The 26,870-nt window shown below is 47.7% G+C and overlaps 4 protein-coding genes across 8 annotated transcripts in view; 2 read left to right on the plus strand and 2 right to left on the minus strand.

The window, feature by feature from the left end:
• Window positions 1-1,632, minus strand: part of Sycp2 (synaptonemal complex protein 2) — a 59,861-nt gene extending 58,229 nt beyond the window's left edge. For all 5 annotated transcript variants that reach the window (XM_059262056.1, XM_059262055.1, XM_059262053.1 and 2 more), the window contains exon 1: window positions 1,511-1,632. The gene's annotated coding sequence lies outside the window, so the exon portion shown is untranslated. The remainder of the gene's footprint in view (window positions 1-1,510) is intronic.
• A 5,206-nt stretch (window positions 1,633-6,838) lies between these two features.
• On the minus strand, window positions 6,839-9,286 carry Ppp1r3d (protein phosphatase 1 regulatory subunit 3D). The gene has a single exon (XM_059259809.1). It carries the CDS (start codon window positions 9,030-9,032, stop codon window positions 8,193-8,195), a length of 840 nt encoding a protein of 279 aa, XP_059115792.1. The 5' UTR covers window positions 9,033-9,286; the 3' UTR covers window positions 6,839-8,192.
• Fam217b (family with sequence similarity 217 member B) lies at window positions 9,196-17,008 on the plus strand. The gene is made up of 4 exons (XM_059258986.1): window positions 9,196-9,367; window positions 11,263-11,505; window positions 12,525-12,549; window positions 15,028-17,008. Exons 1-4 carry the CDS (start codon window positions 9,196-9,198, stop codon window positions 16,148-16,150), a joined length of 1,563 nt encoding a protein of 520 aa, XP_059114969.1. The 3' UTR covers window positions 16,151-17,008.
• A 9,355-nt stretch (window positions 17,009-26,363) lies between these two features.
• The window catches only part of Cdh26 (cadherin 26), a 52,769-nt gene continuing 52,262 nt past the window's right edge, over window positions 26,364-26,870 (plus strand). The window contains exon 1 of the mRNA XM_059258987.1: window positions 26,364-26,411. Within this exon, the coding sequence (XP_059114970.1) occupies window positions 26,364-26,411 (48 nt within the window). The remainder of the gene's footprint in view (window positions 26,412-26,870) is intronic.

Below are 26,870 nucleotides of genomic sequence, written 5' to 3' on the forward strand. Positions count from 1 at the left end.
TTTTTAATAAAGTCTCTTTTATCTTATATCTTAAATTACTTCCATTGAAAATTTATGTTGGTAGCAGTTAGCTAGCAAGCAACTATTAGAATATCGGGTAAGCTCAGTACTATAAAACAGAGTAACATTTATGCAAAACTGTGAGTTGCTAAGACATTTTTAATGATAATATATAAGGTCAATAGTTAATTCTAAGAAAAATTCAATATACCATAAAATATTTTAAAATACATGTTTTTATGAAAATATACTCATTTAACACTTTAAACATAAATATTGTTTCAATCCTAATGATTGTCAAAAAGTGGTTATGACAGTGATTGTTATAGAAAATGAGAATATATAAAAATGTACTAATTTATAAATTAAGTAGGTCTTTATTACTTATCCAAAATTACCAGCCCACTATCAAGTATCCATAATGAATACATTCAGTTAGGGCAACTATTTTGCAAGAGTCATAAAAACACCTTTTCATCCCCTTTTCCATTTTTCTGCAGTTAAAATGTATCTGTGAAATTGAAGACTGAAACATTTCATTTCCAGTTTAAAAATGTGACTTAAGACATTATTTAAAATATATTGTAGAGACATTTGTACTTTGTTTCCTACGGGCCAGCAGCTGTCAGCAGCCCTGTCATAATGTTCCACAAACAACTGGAAGTAATGCATTTTCCCAAAAGTGCTCTAAGCCATGACACACACAGCACAGAAGAATTATGTCGAAAAGACGTATTATGCTAGCCAGATGGTTCTATTGTTTATTCTTATTTTTCGCAAAGGAGCCAACCAAGGAAATTTTAATTAGTATCTATATAGGTGGACTTTTTTTTAAAAAAGAAAGAAAAATAACCCAGTTACGCACCCACCGCCATTGAAAGAATGCTGACTGCAGTAAAGCCAAAAAACAGATCTATGGGCTACAAAGTCAAACAAGCTTATCAGAGGGAAAGCTACCCAAAAGTAATCAGCTTTCCCACCACGAGGAAACGTTTCAAAGATCCTATGGAACTCATAAGTGAGCTGGGGAAGCGCGCATGGAACAACTGTTCACACACAGGGCTGGGCCCTGGACAGGAGATGCCGTGACAGGGCCTAAGGCGACACCCAAGCGTGAGCACACGCTTACACCACGCACACGCGAGCAGGTACTGCACGCGCACTCTCCTGACAAGGCCAGGCCAGGCCCGGTCCTCACCCAGTCCCCCACAGGAAGCCCTCAGACAGGAAGTCAGCGGGGATCCCGTGATACCAGAGGCCCACTCAGAGCCCTCGTGCTCCCGCCCCCCCCCCACACGGCGCATGCTCAGGGGCCGTCGGCCTCGCGCTTCCCTCGGCCCTCAGGCCTACCCCAAGGCCCCGCCATGTGGTCACGCTCTTCACCACGGCCCAGGCGCTCGGCCTCGGCCTCTCAAGCTCCTCACACACTCCTCTCTGTCCCGCCACACCACGCAGCCCCGGCCCGCCGGCCCGCCCATCCGCCCATCCGCCCCCCTGAAGCCCCGCATACCCCAGCTTGGCAGCCTCCTCCTCCGCGGGCGCGGGACGTCGAGTGTGACCGCGCCTCCTCAGCCTCCCGGACTCCAACGGAAAGCGGGAAACCGCCCGTCCAATCAGCACTGCCCAACCAAGCCACGCCCCTTCCGACCAATCAGCACTGCCCAACCAGGCCACGCCCCTTCCGACCAATCAGCACCGCCCAACCAGGCCACCCTCCTTTTGTCCAATCAGCGCCGCCCAGACAGGCCGCGCCCCTTTCGTCCAATCAGCGCCGCCCAACCAGGCCATGCTCCTTTCGTCCAATCAGCACTGCCCAACCAGGCCACGCCCCTCCTGACCAATCAGCGCTGCCCAACCAGGCCACGCCCTTTACCCTCCAGAGACACTGACTAGGGTGTAGCAGCACCCTGGTGTTTCTGGGAAGAATTGCACATCTCTCCATCCCACTTCCGATGACCCTTGCCCTGTCCATGGTTGGGAGCCGGAAGTGACGGAAGCAGGGTCTATGGTGGTGTGCAGCTGCTTTCCTATTCCGAGACTCACGGTGCTGCAGGGCCGCCCGCCAGCAGGGGGCGCTAACCATGTCCCGCCTGGAACGAAAACACAGGCCTTGAGGAGACAGAACCTGCAGGCAGTGGGGCTCCACCACCCCTCAATGAAGCCGTTCTCATGCCCCTAGGTTCCAGCCATAGGGGCAGTGCTGTGGCTCCTCCGTTTTCTCTGTGCCCTGAATTTATGGGGGCCTGCCTTTTTGACAAATTGCACAGGCGTGCATGATGCTGCCTGCTTTGCATCTCCCATGACAGACAATACATTGGCTTTATTCAACCCTTGGGTTATCCTGCGTGGGAGCTCTAACAGCTTCACAAGAGGAGAGTTAAAAGGGGATGGTACCAAATCAGAGTTCAAAATGGTATTTTTAGTAACAGCTTGATTTCCTATCTAAAAAGCATTTTTTTTTTTAAATTGCATGACTGGGCTAGGGTGCAGCTCAGCTGTGGTCAGTATGCAGCAGACCCAGGTTTCAGTGGTGCTTTCTTAACTTTTCCTGGGGGATGAGATCGAATGTCTACTCACCCCAGATAGGGCTCCAATAACAGACCAAAAGCTGGGTTCCACCCACGTCTAGCTTAGATACCAGAGCTTGCTGGGCTTACTGATGGGAAGCAAGTGACCTCGAAGCAGCAGCATCACCGAATAACTTAAGCTTAGCATGGACGATTAATGACGACTTCCTCATAGTTGCACCACCAGAGACGCGCTTCTTGCGGCAACCCTCCACCCCTCATATACGCTGGCACCGCCCAAGCCCAGGCACGTGCAATTAGAGCAGAACGACAGGTAGCTGGAGAGGGGCGTGCAAAGGGAGTGGCTGGGATCTCAGGTGAGGGCCCAGTGATCGACCCTACCCTATTCCCTGAAGGAATGTCAGTAGCCAAAGGTTAATCTTCCCGGGGTCTTAACAATGGGAACCTCAATTCTCCTGAAGTTGATGGCTGTTATGCTCAGAGGGTAGCCTGTGGTGGTATTGTGTTCCCCAAAATATTGTGCACCCTAATAAACTTATCTGGGGTCAGAGACAGAACAGCCACAATATTAAACATGAGGATAGGTAGTGGTAGCACACACCTTTAATCCTAGCATTCCAGAGGCAGAAATCCATGTGTTCAAAGATACAGCCAAGCATGGTGACTCACGCCTTTAATCCCAGAAAGGGAGCCTTTAATCCCAGGGAGTGGTGGTAGAAGGCCGAAAGGTATATAGGCATGAGGACCAGAAACTAGAAGCATTTGGCCTGGTTAAGCACTTGGCCTGGTTAAGCATTTGGCTGGTTAAGCTTTCAGGCTTTCAAGCAGCACAGTTCAGCTGAGATTCATTCTGGATGAGGACTCAGAGGCCTCCAGTCTGAGGAAACAAGACCAGCTGAGGATCTGGCAAGGTGAGGTAGCTGTGGCTTGTTCTGGTTCTCTGATCTCCCAGTTCACCCCAATACCTGGCTCAGGTTTGATTTTATTAATAAGAACTTTTAAGATTCCTGCTACAGTAGCTTTCCACAACAAATGGCCAGCACACAATTCTGACTTAAATGTGCTTTAGAAAGCACTTAGAAAATAAACATACACACACACACACACACACACACACACACACACGCCAAAAAAAAAAAAAAAAGCAAAAAACCCTGACTACCAAAGCAGTTCAAATCACACAGAATATAAACTGCAGTGTTTCTTAGCTAGAATTACAGGCATCATTACAACTTTGTGCCTTGTTAAATTGAATTTTGAGCTAATTCCTCATTGAATCCAAGGCCTCATGAATGCCAGAAAAGTGATCTACCATTGATTTATACTTCCAGCCCTCTTTTACTTTCTGATACAGGATCTAAGTTGCTCAGGTATGCAACTTGAACTTGAGATCCTCCTGTCCCAGCTTCCCAAATGGCTGGAATTACATGTAGGTCCAGGGAGATCCTAATTTAAAAAAAAAAAATTAAACAATGTATGCAGTTGACAGGCTTATATTGAGTATTCAAGACATTTAGTTTGCAATGCTTTTTGAATTATTTATACACATAAGTACAAATGTAAGATCAGAGCGTGTCAGCCTCACGACCTGAGACTTGCATCACTGTCTTCACACTCTGCTTTCTTGTAATAGACTTACCATCTTCCATGATGCAATCTAGTTGTTTCCCAACCAGCAGCTTGTTAGGAGAGGCAAAACATGTCTTTAGACAGTTACATGAAGGAACAAAGTATATCACTCCTGTTCCGAGGCTTTTGTCAACTCAACCCAAACCTAGGCTTATCTGGGAAGAAGGAATCTCAATTGAGAAAATGCCTTCATAAGATTGTCCTGTAGGCAAGTCTGTGGGGTATTGTCTTAACTAACAATTGATGTGGGAGGGTCTAGCTCACTGTAGGCAGTGCCACTCCAGAACAAATGGTCCTGAGTTCATAAGAAAGCAGGCCCAGCAAGCCGTGGGGAGCAAGCCAGTAAGCAGTACTCCTCCATGGGTTTTGCTTCAGTTCCTGCCTGAATTCTTGTCCTGACTTCCATCAGTGATGGGCTGCAGTGCAGAAGTAGAAGGAAACAACCCTTTGCTCCCTGAGTATCTTTTGGTCCTGATGTTTTATCACAGTAATAGAAAAGTAAGAAAACCCATTTATTCTTACCCTAAGTGGTTTTACCTAAAGGTTTTAAACTGTGGTGTCTGAAAGAAAATCTTATCAGTCATTATCGAAATCTGGTTCTGCTCACATATGTTCTCTGCAGGGCCAGAGTTCAAACCTCTGGCCTTGTGTGTGTTAGTCAAGCTAAGAGCTGCATCCCTTCACCCTTTTCAAGTAAATTTAACTAGCTCTTATTGGAAACAGGTTGTGGGCCATATCTCCTGGCAGAGAGCAGGGAGCCGGATAGCTGGTTTAACGCTGAAGTTGAGGCCGGCTGGCTGTGGAAGAACCTCTCTTTTCCACAGCACGACTGATTAATTCCAAACACACCAAGAGTCTAGCATCTTGGCTGAGCAAATAAGACAAGGCATGCCGAATGCCAGTCTCCTTCCTCCTTAATGGATGTAAAACTTTGTACTTGGTGGAAAGTTTCAGTGCAGGCCGGGCTCCACAGGAGTCACAGAGGAATGTAAAAGTACAGTCACCACAGCCCCTGAACTCTGGCCTATAGGGTAAGATGTTTTACTTTTATAAACACACACACACAGCTGTACAGGACTATCCTCCAAGCCAAACTGCTGCCATCTTCATGCTAAACATCACCAGAGCTGGTCTTGATTGTTGACCTTTCTTCTTGAAGGGGTAGGGGGACAGGGAGAGTGACAGGATCTTCACCTGAGTGCAGCCTGCCACCCCTCCTAACCAACTGTATGCAGTTCTGCCCCAATTGCAATGGCCTGAGTCTCTGGGAAGGGCTAGAGCAGCAGTTCTTGACCTATGAGTCGTGACCCCCACATATCAGATATCCTGAATATCAGATATTTACATTATGACTCGTAACAGTATCAAAATTATAGTTATGAAGTAGCAATGAGATAATTTTTGGTTGGGGGGTCACCACAACATGAGAAACTGTGTTCAAGGGTCACAGCGTTAGGAAGACTGAGAACTACTTAGGCTAGAGGGTAAGGGTGGGGAAGGATTATGGGAGGGAATCTATCTGCACAGACCTGGGGACTCTTCATCACTGCTGGGTGCAGATCGCCCCGTATGACTCCTCTAAGGCCACCCGGGCCCTGCCGTAGCCCCTTACCCATTGCTCCAAAATAAGCCCAATGAGTGAACTCTGGCAAAACTGTACTTTGCCTTTTTTTGGGATAAGAGGAGGGGTGGTGGATTTTAAGTCTCCTCAGAGAAGGTGTTTTAGCAACACACATACCACTCTGCTACAGATGCAGGAGTCCCTTCAAAGAAGGCCCAGTACTCATCCATTTCTGGGGAAGGATGGGACTTCTGTGTGAAATGATTTAAACACCAAGATGTTCCAAAACTTTGTCTTCTACAAGACACACACCAGCTTAACAAAGGGACATTTTTACACATGTACTTTAATATTTAGGCTTGAGTAAAATAATTTTAAGTGACGGGCAGTAAAATACATTTGGGGGAACCACCCAACACAGTGCACAATCCACACAATTTTAACATCTCAACAGTCTAAGTGTGTCTTAGGGTCAGAAAGTTCACCCTGAAATGTCTTACAGCTTTTATTTATTTTTTTAATCAAGCAGAACTGTCTTTAAGCTTTAGATTTCAAATTGTTGGTATGTCTTAAAAGGCACCTTAAGGTTCTCTCAATTTCGATGATATATTATTTACTTTTCTGTAATTAGACCCTTTAGACAAGTGATTGGCTTTCCCATGGACTGTAAAATTCTCTCCGTGCTTTGAAGCAATAATCCTCCAGACAAGTCTACCTTTTACCTGAAGAGTCTGGACCATTATCTTGCATTCTGGACAGGGGCCAAGGACAGAGCAGCCATGACCCCTGGGGTTTGCTGACCTAATTGGACAGTTCCGTTAAGCAGCAGGAAATGCCTCTGGGTCCTCTCACTCTTGAATGTCAATGTAGTGCAGAGTCCTAACAGCCAAAGGCTGGGTCGTTTCATTGTGGAATTTTAAATCAAAACTTGTCTTAGTCCAGAAGGTACCAGAGAAAGCCAACACTGTTCTTGGAATTTTAAAAGGCAGAAGTTTCAAGTATCAAAACCAAACAGGTTAAAGCGTAAAATACATCTTTTCCATGCTGATTTAACAAACATCAATACTCAAACACTCCCTGGTGACAGATGTCACCAAGTCCATCGCAGGACTTGGCAAAAGTCACACCTGGGAGGTCTTGTCCACCTCAGTCTGTTTTGCCTCAGTTCTAGCACCCGCTGTCAGAGAGGCCACAGCTCAGCACCAAAAAAGATTTGCCAGCCCCTCCACATGGGGGTTCTAAGCAGCAGGGACATCCGGCAAGAACAGTGAGTGGTCTGGACAAAGTCGGAGGTTTTGGTTGTTTTGTTTTTAAAAGCATTTAACATTTTAAAACTGGGAAATAAGCCCATAAAAATGTTAGCAACTTTCCTAACTGAAGGCACAAAGAATAAAGTGGCGGGTAGCTGTGAGACCTGGCATAACTGTACAATTAAAACCCATTAGGTGTATAAAAATCTGTGAATTGTTTTCCTCCAATGCCCTGGCTATTTCTGAAAACACCATCCAGATTCATTTGAAAGTTGACTTCCAAAATAGGAAGGCTGGAATCTTCCCATACTTAGAAATAAAAAGTTATCTCTTTCGTGGAAAAGGTCACCGGGAAGGGCACTCCTGCCTGAATCCCTGTGGCCATTTGAAAACGGAAATAACTTAAGGCAAGATCTTTTCAAAGGTTCAGGTAGTTTCAAACCTAAACAGAAAATGGCCTATTAACGAGCAGACCCAGTACCAGACCAGAAGACAAACACATGAACGATAGTCCCCGAGAAAGCACTGTTTGGGTCAAGGTGCGTGGCTGGAAGCTTTTCAGTCCACTCCTCCCCAGCTGTTGATGTGGGAGGCACTGCCTAACCAGGGCAGCCTCGAAGCCCAGAAATGGTTGTGTGATGACAGATGAGCTGTAAGTTTCTTGACTATTAATAGTTCCTACTGTTGGGAGGCTACAAACATTGGCAAGCAAACATGGTCTCAGATTTTTAACCGTCCCAGGGTAGAAATGCCTCGAGGGACCATAATGTAGGCCACATTGTGTGGGTGCAGACAGACAACAGGCCTTCTTTAAGCTTACTAAGTCTAGAGTATTCCTGAAAAGGCATCCACTACGGGTGGAAGGCTAACTTCACAATAATAAATAACGCCTACTTGTGTTTAGACACATTGAGGAGACATGCAAAAGGCCATCCTTGCAAAACACCGACCTGGGTCCTCCTGAAATTAAGGACCACAATCCCATGCATCTACCCTCCCACACCCTTCCCCCAAACACACTACACAGACTCCTGTTCCTCTGGCCACCAGGCTCTCCAGACAATTCATTATAAGACACGACAGGCCACTGCTGCAGGGCTTCACGGCAGGAAATGAGACCAGACTACTGGGAAGGAAGAGTAGGGTGGGAGGTGGCCACTCAGAGATCAGCACCCATGGGGACGGGGCTGCTGAGACGGATGCTCCCAGTTCAAGACCAGCAGCTCAGATGAAGTGGATCCAGCTTTCTTCGCACTCCCCGCGCGGCATGTGCAGGGCATGACTACGACAAGTAAGGCTATAGTCGCGACCATCGTTGTTGTCCCAGTACTCAGCGCCAGCCACACGGTAGCGCAGTGCGAAGAGCACGTGGGAGCCGAGCTCCAGGAGGAAGGGTGGCACTGGAAAGCCGAAGGCGAAGATGTCCTCAGTCCCCTCGGCACCCGCAGGCCCTCTCCAGCGAGCCACAGCCTCATGCTCACTGCGCCAGCCAGAGAAGGTGTAGCGTACTGCCACCTGCTTCTCGAAGGCCACGTTGCACACGCGCACTGTGCCGCTGATGCCCAGGTCCGAACAGGTGACACGTTCCAGGCACACGAGCTGCCGTGCCAGGCGATCTCCGAAGCCCGGGGCTTCGATGGGCGGTGGGAAGTCGGGAACTAGGCACTGCAGCTTGAATTCCAGCTCCTGGCTGCTGCAGCACAGGTCCGAGTTGATGGACAGGCGCGACAGCACGTGCAGCGGCACAGACGGGTCGTCCCCTGCGTTAAACACCTTGACCTGCGTCAGCTCCAGGCCCAAGGCGTCAGCGAAGCGCACACGGAGCTGCCGGTTGCAGCCGGCTCGGCACGCAGCGCCCGGAGCTCCCACAGCCTTGGCACGGCGCTCGGGGGAGCTGGGCAGCGAGCGCGCGCGCCGCTGGATGATGGGCTGCAGCCGAGGGTCGCAGCCTGGGGGTCTGCAGGGTTGCGGATCCAGCTCCGAGAGGCAACTGAGGCTCCGTGGCGCCGGTTTCCGTAAACCCGGGGTTGGGGGCATCGGGGCAGAGCCAGGACCTCTTGACATGGCCCAGCCGGGGGGCAGGGAGGGAGTCCTGGCTGCACAGCCTCTGGGAGTCCCGAGGCGCCGCACCCTGCAGGGAGGCTGTGTGCTCGCGGCCTGGCTCGGGTCTCAGCGGCGGACGATCCCTTAGGGCCGACCGCACTCTCCAGGGCAGCTTCCCCGGGCGATGAGCCCTGCGGGGTGGCGCCTGCTTCTCCCTGCTCTTCCTGGCGTTTACGGGAGGGCTGGGGAGCCCCACCGCCCCGAGCCCCGAGACTCAGCCGCCTGCAACTTCTCTAGGCGCAACTTCCCGGCGCGCCCCCGGCGCGGGGCCCCGCCCCTCGTGACGCCGCCCGCGGGCGCGTCCCGCTAGCTTGCCCCGCCGCCCCGCGTCGCCCCACGCTGCCTACCGGAACCCCGCTGCCCGCGCCAGCCCGGCCGCCCGCACCCGCCCAGCCGCAGCGCGCAACAGCCACCCCCGGGATCCTCGTCACGTGCGCTCAGGCCGCGGAGCAGGTCTGCTGGGCTTCCTTGGTGCGTGTGCCCGCGCGCTGCACCCATCCATCAGCGATGGTTTCTGCAGCAGCCGAGGACGCGCTGGGTGCTTGCTGCAGGGCCTTGGGCTGGAGGAGTACCGGGTGGGGGCGGGACAGAGTCCAGCCTGGGTTGGCCTGGCGGCGAGCTGGCCCAAGGATTAGGGTGAGCGGCCAGCCAGCCAGCTCTGGTCACCTATCTCCAGCAACCTGGACCAGCGGCCAGACCTGGAGAAGCTTGCAGCTGAGGGAAGCATCTTGCCCACACCTCCCCACCATGCTGTGCCTCCCTATTGGCCAGGCAGCCAGTTCCCTGGGGAGGAGGTGGGAGACGTTGCTTCCGTTTGCCCGGCTTGCGGCCAGAGAGGAAGACTGGGAACAGGGGCTAATAATGTCCAAGATGGATTGTGCAGCTGCCCGAATCCAGCTTCTGGCTCTTGAGGAGCATTTTTGTAGCCAGAATTTCTTGAGCTTTAGTTTTGCTGCTATGCAAGCTGAAACCATGCGTTCTCTGCCCCTCCCCCTTCCCCTCCCCCCCCTTTCTCTCTGCCCACCCCTCCCCCGCCCCCATTCCCCACCCCTGCATCCTGATTGCACTTTTATTTCTCCCAGGAACTTCACACACACATAACTATGTGTCGAGTTTGTCAGGGAGATGAGGGGCCAGGATGGCATCACACATTTAAAGAGCGCCTGGGTCAGAAATTCCTTCTTTGTTTCTTTCCCACTTTACAGCAGAAAGAACGAGGTAAAGAAAGAGGGTGGCCAAGGAACATTTTCTGCGTCTAAAAGGAATGAAGCCTGTTGATTGTGGGCTCATTAACCATAAAAGGCCATGATAGGATTTTTGTTATCTTCACATGCAAACCTAAAAGTCTTGCGTGATTGTGGTGGCTGAGAAAAGTCTCCCCAGAGCCCACCTCTTTCCCATTTGGTAGAGGCTGGGGTATTATGAGAGAAAAATGTTCAGTTTCTTAGGCACACTCTTTCAGCAGGCCCCTCAAAAATAACGGCAATTATGACTGCCTGTGGTGTGGGGACCTGGGCTTCATAATGAGACAGCATATAATCTGTAATGGGAGTTAATACACTGATGGTTTTTTACATTAAAAAAATTTGCATGTATATGTATACACACAGGTGCTCTGGGAGGTCGAGGTGGGGTGTCTGCCTGGAACTGGAGGTACAGGCTATGAGTCACCCACATAGTGCTGGAAGCTTACCTGGGGTCTGCTGGCAGTATGACAGAGAAGTTAGAAGGATTTAGAGGGTGCTTCCCCACTAAAGTTTTATCTCTGTGGGATGAGGGCCTCATGCACAGTCTTTGTATATTTTAGACTGTCTTGTATTACTGGATGAGTGAATGAATGGACTTGGGAGCTTTAGGGTAAAAGGCCAATTTAATTGGCATCATTTCCAAGGAGTGAGTGTGTGTGCATGTGTGTAGGTGGGGGTTCAGGATCCATTCACAACACTCAATACTGTGGTCTTATATTTAATAGACACAGGGCGAGGGGGAGTGTAAGTGTTCCCAACACCCATGTCTGGCAGCTCACAACTGCCTGTTACTCTAGTTCCTGGGGGTCTGATGCCTTCATCTAACTTCTGAGGACATCCACACTAACATGTGCGCATTCCCCTACCACACACATCTAATTTATAATAAATACTATCAAACTGTAGACATACAACAATATCCTCTCCCATTTCTCATTTCATAGTACAGAATTCTGAGCCACTGCACAGTCAGAGCCTCAAGGTTTCAGTGTGGTACAAATACTTCGATCAGAAACACAGGGACAGGCACCCCGATTGCAGTCGGTACTCACCGCCAGTGTTCTGTTGTTTCCAGTTCTGGTGGCTCGAAGTCCTTTTCAAAGATAAGGAGAATAAAGAAGTCACCTCCCCAGCTGTCATCATCTGGCAGCAGATTGAGCAAGACTCTTCTGAGCACTGCAGAGAAGGTGATGTAACTTTGAGAGGAAATCTTACTTAGATTTGTCTTGGTACTCTCTTGTTACATGCTTCAAGTGTGTGTGTGTGTGTGTGTGTGTGTGTGTGTGTGTGTGTGTGTGTGTGTTCTGTTGCATTATTTATATAATATTTAAATTATTTATTATTATTTTTAAAACCACTAGAGAGGATGTCAACATACCAAGTGAATAGTTTCATTCAAGTCCATTCCGGTGAACCAGTGAATTTATTGGGGTCTCTTAAAGGTATATGAGTGACTTAAAGGCAGCCACATTACCAATAGTCCCACTCCAGCATGAGGGACAACTCAAAAGAGTAGCATCCCTGGAGTCCCCACCCCAGGGAGCCTTCCACCTCCTGTGACCTCTACCACTCCCTGAGACCACATGCTGTTGGGGAAGTAGGTCTGACATGCTGTTGGGGAAGTAGGTATGACATGCTGTTGGCAAGGGCAAGACGGAGATGGGAGAGGGACTCTCAAGTGCAGGTCTGACAACTTTCCTCTCCAGCGCCTTCAGTGGGGAAATGTTGATAAGCTCTCTCTTTTTAGGGTGTTCCATGACTTCTTTCTACTAGGGAGACTAATAGGCCTGACCTTACAGATGTCTCCTGTGGATGATCAGTTGTTCTGAGTCAAAACAGTTAGAGTCACGTCATGCCAGGAGGATAGTTCTGCTACTGTGTGTGTATTATGTGAGTGTGAGCATACTCCTGCACAGGCATGTGAGTTCACGGTACTTTCTGATCAATAATCTGTATTTTTATTTTAGACAACCCATCTGCCCTCAGATGATGAGCAGCCCTGTGACCTGTTCAAGAAAAGGAATAGGATGAATGACTGTCGTCAGAAAAGCAGGTGACTGGTTTCCAGACCCTGTCTCGTCCTGCTGTGGCATCCTTCAGTTCTCCCGAGCTCCACCTGTGCTTTGTCTGTGGCAGGAACAAGTAGACAGTGTCTTTAGGCATCGTCAGCTGGATTAGCTGCTCTTTGTGGGCTTCCTTCGCACAGAAGGCAGGGAAGCCGCTAACGGCTGGTATGTGTGATGGCAGCTGGTTGTGAACAATTTTTTTTAAAGATTTGTTTATTTTTATGTGTATGAGTATTTTGCATGCACATACCTTTATGCCTGGTACCTGGGAGGCCAGAAAAAGGCACTGGATCCCCTGGAACTAGAGTTAGAAGTGGCCCTGAGCTGCCCTGTGGGTGTTGCTCTGAACTGCCAAGCCTACTCTCTAATCTGTAAACAAAATGCTAACAGTTGTGAATTCCTAATGACAGCCATCTCTTCGTTTGTTCACATTGCCTGCTTGCACTGATCTGACGTAGTCTGTGCTTGTTAAGTAAGTGTGAAGCCTTTTCAAATAATTGATGAGTAGTCTAGAGAACACCGCACAGATGGACCTCTCAGCTTCCAGGAAAGTACGCTGACCCGCTTCTTCTCCCTCAGCTGGCTCCTATCCTAAAGAAGTACCATTAACTTTAGTTAAATAGTGTGTGGCTGGGAAGTAAACCAAAAAGAAGGTATTTCGTCTCCTGTGAGATCCCACCTCAGTTTAGAGTGCTCTAGAAGGACTTCACTGGCCTATTAGAAAAGAAAATAGGTGTTTCCTCTATTCTCTTTGCCGGCTGTTCCCAAGACAGCATTCATCCTGTTTTCCATTTGTGTTGAATTATCATGGTACCACATGACTTTATTTCTATCCTTTTTACATTTTGTGTGTATGTATATGTGTGCATGTGCATGCATGCCACAGTGTATGTGTGTTTAAAAAATAACTTAAAGGAGTTGATTGTTTCCTTCCACCATGTGAGTCTCAGGGATCAAACTCGGGTCATTAGGATTGGGGGCAAATGCTTTTACCTGATGAGGCATCTTGTCGGCCCCTTCTCGCCTTTTAAACACGACTTTTCCAGAGTGTTTCCCACTTGAAAAGATGGTAATAGACATTTGACTCCTGGTATATGTTGGAATGAACAGTGAAAAACCTAAATACTAAAATTTTAGTTGTTTCAGAGTCTCTACTAGTTGGTGGTTAAACAGTGAAATCCAGGCTGGGGATGGCTTAATGGTGCCAGTCCTTGCTGGGCAAGCTTGAGGACAAAAGGTCCCTAGAAACTCGTGTAAATGCCAGGCTGATGTATCAGCTCTTCTGCAATGCCAGCCTTGGAAGGTAGAAACAGGAACCCCAGAGCAAGCTGGCTGGCAAGACTAGCCATAGCTGCCTGGAGAGATGGCTCAGTGATTACGAGTGCACACTACTCTTGCAGAGGGCCCAAGTTTGGTTCACAGCACCCATATCAGGTAGCTCACAATCTTCTGTAACTCCAGCTTAAGAGGGATCTGATGCCTCTGGCCTCCTCAGGCTCCCTCAGTCACATAATGTGCACATAACCACCCACCCACTATATGCATAATTAAGAATAATAAAAATAAATTTTAAAGAAAGACTAGCCATATGGATGAGCTCTGGGCTTGATTGAAAGACCCTGCCTCCATGATTAGGCAGAAGGATGATCAAGAATGATTCATGACATCAACTTTGGGCTTGTGCATGTGCATACATTGAACCCATATACATGTGAAAACATGTATATACCCACACATTAAAAAAAAAAACTCAGTAGTGAAGCATTTTCAAGGTGTTTTAAGTACCAGGGATTAAACCTGGGGCTTTGCATGTATATGACGGACAAACAGTCACTGACCTGCATCCCAGCCACAAAACTTGAGTTGACATCATATCTATACTTCCCCTAAAATATGTCTATGAAAGGAGGTTTAAGGGTTTATTTCTGAATATTTCTTAAAAGATTTGTTGTTGTTGTTGTTTTGTTTTGTTTTGAGACAAGGTAGCTCTGGCTGGCCTTGAATTCACAGAGCTCTGCTTCTCTCTGTCTCCTGAGTGTGGGGATTAAAGGCATGTGCTTCCAAGCCCAGTTGCATTTCTGAATATTTTCAAACACTGTTGACCACTAATAGAACAGACCAAGAGTCTTGTTGTTGTTGTTTTTGTTTTTGTTTTTCGAGACAGGGTTTCTCTGTGTAGCTTTGCGCCTTTCCTGGATCTCGCTCTGTAGACCAGGCTGGCCTCGAACTCACAAAGATCCGCCTGGCTCTGCCTCCCAAGTGCTGGGATTAAAGGCGTGCACCACCACCACCCGGCAGACCAAGAGTCTTATGACAGCTTTTAAAAGTGATGTTTTTTTAAGGTATACCCAATTGCTCTAAAATTATAGGACAAAACACATTGAAAAATGGTTAAGTTTTTAAAAGCTCACCTTTGTTGTATAGGTCTATCCACATTTGGGGCATGCATTCTCTACTGGCCCCTGACTAGAGTACAGAGGGAAACTGGATTGCAAACCCTGCTTCTATAAAGCACCTGGAGGCCTCATATTAGTAATGGCTAAAGTGTTAGCAGAAGATTCCTGATTCTCTTATCATCAGAGATTAGATTGCAGGTTTGTTTATTTATTTACTTATTTATTTATTCATTTATTTATTTTTCAGCAGTGTGAATGCCGGCTCATCTTGGAATCAAGTACAACATTCAAAGACTTCTGCAGGAAAAAGGCAGAGTAGATCCCACCTGGGAAGCAGCCTCCTTGGCATCTCCCAGCCTGCAGCAGATAAACTCATGGAAACCATTTCCACGGAGGGAAGACAGGAGCAGACTGTGCTCGGCTCCAGGTATCAGACTGCCTCTGGAAGCAAGCTGTTCCTTGACTTTCAGTCCATGAAAATCATTAAGGAGGGCGCTGACGAGGACAGTGCAAGTGACCTGTCAGACTCAGAAAGAGTGGCCATTCCTCCTTCTCCATTCACGCCTCCTGACCTCAACCTTCGAGCGGAAGAGATAGACCCAGTTTCCTTGAATCTTTACCCAGACCCGAGCCAGGCAGAACCTGAGCACTGCTACCCTGACTTTCTTCCACCCCCTTTCAACTCCTGGGACCTCCAGGATATGGCTGTGGTTCTGAACACAGAGTGCAGGAGTGAGGCCCTGCCTCGGGCCACGGGGTTCCTTGGGAAGTACATAGACAGACTTCTTCAACTGGAGTGGCTGCAAGTCCAAACTGTGCAGTGTGAGAAGGCCCGAGCCGCCAAGGCGAGGCCCCATGGGGCCTCTGGGGTGCTGAAAAGCCCTCGGCGGGGTAAGCTCCTCACCAGTGCTCTGTCCAAGCCGTTACTGTCCCCAGAAGGGATTCCAAAGCCTGGCCCTTCACGAAAGAAAGGTTTTCACCTTGAAGAAGCCCACCCCTCTTACTATGCATTTGAGACTTCACCTAGATCTGTAGATGCGCCTGGTCACCCCAGGCTGTGTTCTCAGAAGCAAGCCCCTGAGTTGAGAACGGAAAAGAAGAAGAAACCAAGTAAGGGTCCCAAGCTTCACCTCCGTGCTCCACCCTGCGTCGAGGGCAACCCTGCAATGGAAGCCAATGGCAACATCCGAGTTCCCAAGCAGTCCCCAGTGCTTCTGGACCCAGTGGACTCCTGGAGGACCTCCAGGACACAAGCACACTCCGACCTGAAGAAAAAGGGAAATGCAAATAACTGTGGTCTCCCCTCTTCATCCAGTGAGAAAAAGCTCAAAACCGGTGGAGCAAAGCAAGGCACATATAAGTTAAAGTGACCGCTGAGGTGAAGAGTCTAAAAAGGGGGCTCGCCCCAAAGTGATGATGAATTTGAATCCATTTGTGATCACTGACTCAAGTAGCCGGCTGACTCTCCAGCTATACCCCCCTCCCCCCCAACACTTATTTTCGGAGGTCTCAGTAAGGCTCAGTAAGCTGTTCTTGGTATCCAGTCTAAAGCATTTGAGGGACCAGTAGGTCAGAGTTAACTCATGTGTCTATGACACAGAGGATTGGAACGGCAGTGCCGGTCAGCCACTGTAGAACTGGCCCCAGTCTCCCTGTCTCTGGAGGATGGGAAACAGTGTGTACTGCTTTACGTGAGAGAAGCCCTGGAGTCTCACAGAAGAAAGGCACTGCTGCCTCACTGCCGCCTGGTTTTGCATAAACCCTCAAGCAGAGTTTCTGCTGCTGAGTCTTTGTCTCATCTGCTGCCCACCCTCCTCCAAGCCTCAGGTCCACTCCGCTTAGGATCACATGAGTTTCTATTCTGAGTGTCATTTATCTGAGCCAGTTCCTTGCCAGAGGCAAAGGCATCTAGATTGTCTCTCTGGCGCGTTTTAAAAGGCATTGTAAGTCCAGGGGTAGTGCTGTAGCCTGTTTCCGAGTTCTCTTAATTGAAGTTAAAATCACTGGTAGGTTTTCCAGGGGGAAAGGTCAGCAGGCCCAACCATGGTTGCTGCTGTCTGGTGAGGCAAGAAAGAATCGTTCTGGCACCTTAGACCTTTGAGGAACCAAGAGCAATATGTGGGAATACTCAAATATAAGTTGTTAAGTTACTGACTAGGGACCCATATCCTGTTGTTCTGGGTCAAAGCTCATAGTCTGTTTCCATTTGTAGGAGCAGGGTTTTCTAATCATGCCTAGGGAGGAAGCAGACACATTTGTGCGCGCGTTCTCTCTCTCTCTCTCTCTCTCTCTCTCTCTCTCTCTCTCTCTCTCTCTCTCTCTCTCTCTCTCTCTCTCTCTCTCTGTGTGTGTGTGTGTGTGTATCTGTGTGTCTGGATACTGTCCCAAGTGTTCTTATCTGCTTGTGGCTCCTCAGCTGTGTTTGAGTCTTATCTGCCCCAGGCGCTTTCCGTCTATGTGTATCTGCAAACCTTCCCTTGGCTGCAGCTTCTCAGGCAGTGAAACAGCTATTGGACTTGTATGGGGCATCCATGATTCTATTGTCTTTTTTTTTTTCACCTTTAGGGAAAAGGACCAGGGTAGCTTGTTGCAGTTGGAACTCCCACACAGCCACAGGTGCCACAGGTACCACAGGTACCACAGGTAATAGCAGAAGGGTGAGAAAGGTTATCCTTAAAAACAGTTGCTAAGATCAAAATGTCAGGCTCTTATGTAAGGCTTGATGTCAGCCATATCAAACAACACACAAGCTTTTTTTTCCTCTAGACTTTTTTTCAGGACTTTATTTTCAGATTCTTTTTGCACTGTCCTCCTGGAGAAAGCACCTTCTCTCCTGCGTTTTTGTTGTTGTTGTTTGTTTTTTGTTTGTTTGTTTTTGGTTTTTTTTTTTTTGTTGTTGTTGTTTTGTTTTACTAGAGACAGAGTTTCTCTCAGTAACAGCTCTGACTGTCCTGGAACTTGCTTTGCAGACCAGGCTGGCCTCGAACTCACAGAGATCCACCTGCCTTTGTGGCCAAAATATGTATACTTTGCAGGCAGCCCACAGATGCACTGTCCACACTTGCCCGTTGTGTGCACCTTGTTTTGGGAGAACACTGCCATCCTTCACCCCGCCCCACCCCTGAGGGAGGCCCTGTGTGTCCACTTCCCTACTTCTCGGAGCACAGATGATTTTTACCATAACCGGCACCTCTCGTTTCTTCTCTAGATTTTTATGCAGCTCTTTAGGAAGCTTCAGGGCCAGTAAGTGGAAGCATGGCATAATATACACATATGTACTTATATGCTCCTTGGAGTAGCACTAACCGGCTCCCTTTCCTGTCACATACCTGTGTGGGTGCTCTTAGAGACCCTGACATGTGAGAGTGAAGTTTCTTTTCCCTTGTGGATGTTTATGTCTGAGCTGAAACTCACAACTAAGGGATGTAGAGATGGTGCCTCATGCATCTGTTCCCAGCACACTTAATGGAAGTTGACTCCTAATCTGGGGACTAGAATTCCTGTTTCATGTCTAGACAGCCCTAGAAGTCTGAAGGCGTGACTTTGTTTACCTCTTTGCCTGAGTTGATTGTCCATGTTAAACAGTATTATTGGGTAGGACAGAAGTGCTATTGGACAATGCAGTTTGTCACAGTTACAGTGACCGCCATTAATCAAGCATAGCTTTCTCTATGATATCTAAGGACATACCCCAAGCAGGCAAGTGGAGAGCATTGAACGCTGAACTGTGAACTCATTCATTTCAAGGCCAAACCAGAGAATCCTGCTACAGTGACAAATCAGTATACTTCTGGAAGCATCTCATTTCAGAGATGTTTGCATAGCCCTCAGATCCAGCAAACCCAAGAAGAACGTAAGGAAAACAGTACCTCGGACTTAGTGACACTGTGGGTGGAGAAGGGCCATAAAGCACTGTAGGTGTCCACTCATGCCGTGGCTTTGGACTGTTTCCCAAATGACCAAAGGGCCGAAGATCAAGTAACTGACTTGAAGGTTATAGAGTTCCTGGCTGTGCCAGACTATGGGGGAGACAATAGACATCACTGGTCTTCACAGAGAAGGAAGGTTTGTTCTGATCTTTTGTCTTCTTGGGGTCATGTTCTAGAAAGACCTAAGATCAGCTTCTTACATGGCTTACACATTTTTTTTTATTTATATACTTGAACAGTTAAGTAGAAGTCTGAACCTTTGGTGGTACTGTATTCAAAACAGCAGTATTTATTGTTTAATTGTGTACGTGTAGAAGGTCCTGTGTGAAGTGGCCTGAAGATATTCAGCATGTTCATTTGCTGTTGTAATGCTGTATGTTTGGTTTTGTATGTAGCAAAACAGAACTCATGTAAGTTTTTGTGGACTTGGACTTTTTCTTCCTTGAGACTAATTAAACAGAACAAATATCTAGGTTTTTCTGGCTTGGTATGATTTCTGTTGTTGTTCTTTTATTGCACTTGTCTTTATTTTCTCTGATTATTCCCAAGAGTTGCTGAGGATGGGATTCTGTTCCCCTGACCTTCACGCCGACACTGTCCAGGAGGAAGCCCAGCTAGTGCTGCTCGGGTCTCAGAGACTCGTGGCTGTGAACCGCTGTGGAGGGTGGGCAGGCGGGGAGTAGGCTGTGGATTCACTGTGTGTGTTGTGCCCGGCTATCCTCCCGCTCCCATCTGCCTGAATTCAGCTGTGCCCACTTGCAAAGGATCACCACAGCTGGGTGCTGACTCTTGGCTTCCCTCAGAGGAGGAGGGTGAGGAAGGTTACGGGACCCTCACTGGAGTATCCAGACAATCCTGACCATGTGGATGCAATTCTGCTCTAATTGTACTGGCTTGTGGGGAGGGCTAAAGGATCCAGGTCGGGAAGGATGAAGGAAGGGACTCCATCTATGCCACCATGGAAGGTAGTCCATGCTGGGTGAAGATCTTCCAGTGTACCTGCTTTAAGGTTGCCAACACTATTGCCTGCCACCACCCTGGCCCTGTAAATGAACTCATTGGTCCCCAGAGTGAACTCTGGTGGTATCCTACCTTGGAATATCATTGGGACTTTGGGAGGATAGGTAGACATGGTTCACATCTCTTCCAAGGAAGGAATTTTAGCAATTGTGGCACAGTGAGCTCACACCTTACCTGGGCTTTGGAGGGAAGTCCTGGGAGAGGCAGGGCCTGCTGCAAGCCTTCCCAGAGGCCTTTACACCTCTTCCTAAGCTCACTTCTAACAGTGAAGTATGTGCCTCTGAGGATGCCAAACTACGGCAATCCTGGTGGTGGGTTAGAAACGGTTCTCTGACATTAGCCAAATTAACTAAGTTGGAGATTAAAACAAAACAAACAAACAAACAAAAACAAAAAAAAAAACAAAACAAAAAAAACCCCAGGCTTAGATTGTGCATGAATGGCGGATATCTTATCGGTTGTTACCTGATCATCCACTAGGTGGCGATCAAACCTTTTGAGACCCTGGTGAATTTATCTTGTTAGTGTCTTCTGATGGAGCACACCTTTGTACTAAGATCAAAAAGGAATGGGAGAGAAAAGGACTGCTTGGCTCCTGACACAAGACACAAAGCAGGTTCTTCACTTACCTGTCGTCTGCCACCAGAGAGTAAATGAACTGTTAGTGTGATTAACTACAGTGGAGGATTCCCTGGTGTTCCTGGAATGTTCCCTAATCACAAGGCCCTGCCCAGCAGATGTGAAATAACAAGTCATTTATAAAAATCTTCACAGAGAACCCACTTCCATAAACTATCACTCAATATGCCCACCCTTATCCATTCAGTAGTTAAGTAATTAGCAATACCAACACTGTAAATACATGGGGAATGTTCGAATGGATCACTGTGAATGCAATGGGAAGCTTGAGTATTGTAAACTCATGGGGCTTAGGAGTGACGCCCTGAAGTGTGGTTCCTTGGTGTGCTAACAGTGCTATAAAGGAGAGAGTTTCATAAGCAAGACCTTTCCGGCCTGATCTCTGCACCCCTTCTCCCTGACGTGAGCCACACAAACTAGAACCTCAAAGCAGCTGGAAACCTGTGAGTGCTTCTCTCCCCTTCCACTGCCTTTCTATGCAAGAGTGGCCCAAGAAGATAGTCTCCTGCCCTCAAAGACAGAACCCAGGTAGCCTGCCACATAAGCATTTCTACATAACTGTGCAAGCTTCCTTGACAAAACAATAGGCTCCTGGGCCCTTCTGAAGGCTCCTGGTCAAGGAGACTAGCAAAGCTGTGTGCTTCTGTGTTGCCTGTCTTGTTGCATGTGTATGCCCTGACCCTTGTCCTGGGTGACCATGGGATCACACATTTCTGCCTCCGCAGGGAAAGCAGTAATGAATGCTTCACGGTAGCTACTGTTAAGCCCCCGAGTTTCATGCCACTCATACTGTGAACCACCCCAGACCCATGGGGCAGTCTGCATTTTAATAAAATCCTTGGCACACTGAAGGTGGAGAAGGCTGCCTTTCTGGTGCATAGGTTTGAGTTGCTGCTCTTGCAGACAGAGGATCTGGGTTCAGACCCCAGCACCAGCTCGCGATTTTCTGTAACTCCAGTTCCAGGGCAAGTGATACCTCTAGCCTCCCTGGGCACTGCATGCACATGGTGCACTTACATGCACGCAGGCAAACACCCATCTACATACAGTTAAAATAATAAATCTTTTTCCTTTAAAAAACAAAAAGAAGTATATCTTCATTCAGAACTTGGTATGGGGAAATGAACTAGAAGCCTCATAAAGCCCCTTCACTCTTTTTAGCCTTCTACCCTTCCCCCACCAAAAACCCTTCAAAACTTACTCTGACAAATGACTGAAGAGTTTACCAACAGTATTGTTAGTATAGAAGTATAAAGGCAAAAGGTGAAAAAGTGGGCTAGGCAATGGGTTAGTTGTTAGTTAGTTAGTTAGTTAGTTAGTTAGATTGCTTAGTTGGTGAAGCACTTAGACCTGAGTTTGACCCCCAGCACTTCTATGAAAAGCCAGGCATGGTGGGCACACTTGTAAACTCAGCTCTTGGTGGAGGTGTGGGGGCAGAGGTGGGTGGATCCCCGAAGCTTGTTGTCTGTCCAGCCAGCTAGGTGTGGACGAACATTTTACTTGGAGTGAGGCCCATCGCCCAGTGCTACAGGAATGAATAGTGAGCATTTTCAAACCTTCAAGAAAGTTGAAAGGTGCCCAGCAAGCGCCCACAGGCTTGTTGTGTACATCCCATGGTCAGCAGGCCACCTCATCTGCTCTGGTCCCTCCTGACCATGGCCTCTGAATGCTGATTTCCACTGGGCTCTAGATGCACAGTATCACCTGGGATACAGTGGGCGTACAGTGAGATACACCTTGGGAGCTTGTAAGCATCTCTTGTTGGCCACTGTATGCAACAGGCTCAGACTTACAGAGTCACGTCACTGTTCTGGAAAGCAGAGCTCTCATTTATGTTTGTGTGTTTGTTTTGTCTATTCTTGAGCTGGGGAGACAGAGCAGTCAATATAAGGACTTGAGTCTGTGCCCAGGAACTCACATAAGTGTCCAGGCATGGTCTGGTGAGATGGCCCAGTGGGTGAAGACCCTTTCTGTCAAGCCCAATGACTTGAGTTTGATCCCTGAGATCCAGAAAATAGAAGGAGAGAACCAACTCCAACAGGTTGTCATCTGACCTCCACATGTGTACTATAGGCACATGTGTGCCATTAATGAACACATACACATGATAGATAGATACATGTGTGTCATCCATTAATGAACACATACACATGATAGATAGATAGATAGATAGATAGATAGATAGATAGATACATGTGTGCCATTAATGAACACATACACATGATAGATGATAGATAGATAGATAGATAGATAGATAGATAGATAGATAGATAGATAGATACATGTGTACCATTAATGAACACATACACGGATAGATAGATAGATAGATAGATAGATAGATAGATAGATAGATAGATAGATAGATAGATAGATAGATACATGTGTACCATTAATGAACACATACACAGATAGATAGATAGATAGATAGATAGATAGATAGATAGATAGATAGATAGATAGATAGATAGATAAATGTAACCCAGTTATGGCAGCCCTAGCCATCCTAGTGCTGGGAAGTGGAGACAGAAGGATCCCTGGGACTTTCAGGCCAGCCAGCCTAGGATAATTAGTGTACTTAAGGCCAATGAGAAACCCTGCCTCAAAAAATAAGTAGGGTGGGGTAGCACACACTTGTAGTCCCAGCAATTGGTAGACAGGGACAGGCAGATCTCTGTGAGTTCAAGGCATGCCTGTGTAGGGCCCTGGTCCCCTGTTTTGGGTAGCTGTTGCCTTGCTTGCTGACCTTGACCAGATGTCCTCCCTATGCTGATTCCCTGCCAGTTTCCTTCCTCCTGAATGCTCACCGGAGGTTCCTTGTTTGTGTATCCTGCATATTGGGCATTAACAGCTTAGATGCAAGAATGTAGAACATCAGTAGCAAACTTCTGCCCTCCGGGGTTCTCCCATTGTGCTGTAAGCCTGTATTTAAGACCTCCTCCCTCCTTCAATAAACGACATTCTGCATTCTGCTGAGGTGAATGACCTGTTGTCTCTTGTCTTTGTTTTTTTGATCCACAGCCCCTCACTCGGACATGGTGAACGGGTGGTGGTAGCGCTGGCGTTACTGCTATGTGACTGGTCTACAGAATGAGTTCCAGGATAGCAAGAGCTACACAGTGTCTTGAAAAACAAACAAACAAAAAATAAAGTAGATGGTTCATGAGTGATAACACCCAAGGTTGACCTCTGACCGCCACACATACATGTAAGTATGCCTGCACACACACACACACACACACACACACACACACACACACACACCTGCACTCATGTGGACACACACCCACCTCACATACACAGATCTCTTCTTGAGATTTCTTTGGAGCCAAGCTTTACTTGTGACCATGAGGAGCTGGACATTGAGCTCGGTGATTGACTGGTCATGTGCGGACATTCCTAGAAGTCTTGAGCCAGTGGATGTCTAACAGTAGCCATTTTTGAACCACGCTCCTTTACTCTGTTACCCCATCTTGATACATTTTCCTCTAGTCACTCTGGTTGGCTGAAGAAGTCTAGTTTATTAGGTTTATTATTATCAATGTTAATCAATGTCAAATGTCTCTCCTCTCTATGAGTAGGCTGGACTCCTGTGTCCCTGGCCTGGTGTCTTATCTTCCATTCCATTGTAAAGGAAGGATGGTAGGCTGTGGTTGCTCACTGGGATGTCTCCCCCTGTTCCCTGGGTTCCAGGCTCTTCCCCCTCAAAGGCTGCAAATGAGTGGGGAAAAGAAGTTCTTCCAGCCTTCTGCTGCCTCATCTTGGTGGAGAAAGCACCACATGCCACGACAGACCCCTCTGCATCTGAGGTAATGTCCTCCACCTCCTTAGCCAGCAGGAGCCCCACTGGAGACAGGAGGGAAGGCTCAGCTCCAGCCATGGCCGTTCTCTGGGTGTTTACTCATCTATACCAGCAATGACCATGTTGACAGCATAGGCATGTGTCCTTCCCCAGTTTAGCTGTCACTGCAGTTCCCATCCCACAAGTGGTCTCTGCAAAAATCCAGGTCAAGCAGTCAAGTGTGCACTCACACCCATTTTTCAACAGCGAATCCCAGATGTTCCCATAGGGCTCTTGCATGAGAAAAGAACATCCAGGCTTCTCCTCCAGGGCCCAGGGAGGAACCTTGGAATTAAGTAGCAGAAAGCAGCATCCCTTCCTTCGCTCCTGCCATGGGCAGCAGAGGTAGGGAGATCTGAGACTAGGCTGAGAAGCAGGTGGGGGCGCTGGATGTCACTAGAAACACAAATGTTTAGAAAGCACACCCCCTAGTTTACATTAGCTGGTGTGGTTGGAGCCTGACATGGCCACAGCCTAAGGGACAAGGGCTACCTAATATCCAAATGGCATTGGGCCCAGATATATTTAAAAGTGTTTAAAATTTGGTCTCTCCTAATATATTAAAATGCCATTTTTTTTTCAGCTCAAAACAAGTATAAAGCAGAGCCATTCCCATCATCCTTGGATTCCTTCCCAGAGTATTATAACCTATAACCCAGGCTCATTCTTCTCCCATGGGGCTCTGCACTGCACTTGCCCAGGTATGGCTCATGCAACTTGACAAACTCCAAATTTGTGACCCTGCTTGGGGGTCTCACAGGCTGTGTGCAGAACAATCCACTTGCTCTGAAGTGAGCACAAACTAAACACAGCCATTGTCACCTGCTTCTCCCTCTGCATAGTGACACTAGCAGCCCACTTCTCTCTCTGCCTAGGAACACCTAGCAGCCCTCACTCTCTGCATAGGAACACTGGTAGCCAGCCACACTGTTGACACTTCCAATGGCAAGAAGATCAGATCAGTTAAAATGATAACAGTTCAGCACACACAGCCAGCTGCAGCTCACACTCTGAGAACACAGGAAGCTGATGAGGGTGATTACCCACTTTACCTGCTGAAAGCTGGTCATTACTTTAGGCTAGATAAGGAGAGAACAATTCATTTATTAAGGTTGCCGAAGCTCAAGTTCAGATTTTACTTCAAAATTTGCTCCTTCTCCATCTCTCTGCCCACTCTTTAACACCATCTAAGTTCATAAGAGGTTTGGGTAGAAATGGTTGTACAGACCAGAGCCCAGATATGCTTAGAATAAAGATTTTGTAACGTGCACTGGGAAGTTGTAGAAAGTGACTTATTTCTCTGTGCCAGTGGCAGAAGGAACCCAGGGCCTTGCCATGTGCATGATGGATAAATGCTCTACAGAGGAGTCTCATCCCAAGCCTCCTTCATTTCTCTCTTCCTCACACATCTTCCCCAGGTATAATTATATGGGGTTCCACTAGAATGTGGTCACCCTAAGACAGGATTCTTCCCTATTGTGCTTCATGCTGTGTTCAGTGCCCACTGAGTGTCTGTCCCAGCAGGTGTCCAATTAGAAAACAGAAAAGGGACTGATTAGGACATTGGTTGAGCTGCCACCATGCACACTCGCTCCTCTCTCTCTCTCTCTCTCTCTCTCTCTCTCTCTCTCTCTCTCTCTCTCTCTCTCTCTCTCTCTCTCTCATGTGTGTGTGTGTGTGTGTGTGTGTGTAATAGCTCTCTATAATTTATTGGGGTTGTTTTTCAAGTTTTGAGTGATTATAAGAACCATTAATTGCCCTACTATAGAGGGATTATTGGACTTGTATTTAGAAACTAAAAACCAAGCAAGAAACAGAGAAACAAACCCCGTTTTCCTGTAGGCACTGGCTGTCTTTCTTCTGGCTCAGCTATAATCCCCGTGGTTGGATACCCAGCCAGTTTTCTGTGTACACACATGACTGGAGTTTGGTATCTGAGCACTCGCTCCCCTAGACTCTGCTGGCCACAGATGAGGTTACACCTTACCCATCAGCCCACCTGCTCCAACAAATGCAAGCCGGGCAGAGGCTGGGGTGAAGTGTCCTGGCCTAAGTACACAAGAGAGTAACTAGAAGAGATGTCACTGGCTGGAAAGCAGGTATCTGGCTCCTATTGAGGCCACCAGGCTCCAAGGACTGTCCGGTGCCCACCCAGACATGGACATCAGAGGCTGCACCTGGCTGCTGCTGCTGTCGCTCTTGCAGGTGAGCTGGGTGGGAGCTGGGAACTGCATGTTGCATAGGTGGGAACTTGGCAGGATAACTGAGCATAATCCAACTGAACCTGGTGAGAAGGAGGCATTCAGCTGAAGCAGGGGGATGTCCATCTTTAGAGTAATATAGACACATGGGGCTCCAGAATTTATATAAATGTAGGATTGAGATCCACATCTTATGAGGAAACGGAGAGCAGCTGAGGGACTTGATACCAATTTATGAAACACACACAGGTTAGCTTGTGTCAATATAAACTCCTAACAATACTTCTACCCCCGCTTCAAAGGGACTGAAGAAATTTCAGCAGTGTGTATTAAAGACAACTGGGGCAAACAAGTGGGGCCATGAAATAACCCCACTGCAAACAGGATGAGAAAAACAGGGACCACCAGTGGGCAGCCAGTGTCCTGTGTTCCAGTGGGCAGCCAGTGTCCTGTGTTCCAATGG

The sequence above is a fragment of the Peromyscus eremicus genome, chromosome 4 (genome assembly GCF_949786415.1).
Source record: "Peromyscus eremicus chromosome 4, PerEre_H2_v1, whole genome shotgun sequence".
Lineage (NCBI taxonomy): Eukaryota > Metazoa > Chordata > Mammalia > Rodentia > Cricetidae > Peromyscus > Peromyscus eremicus.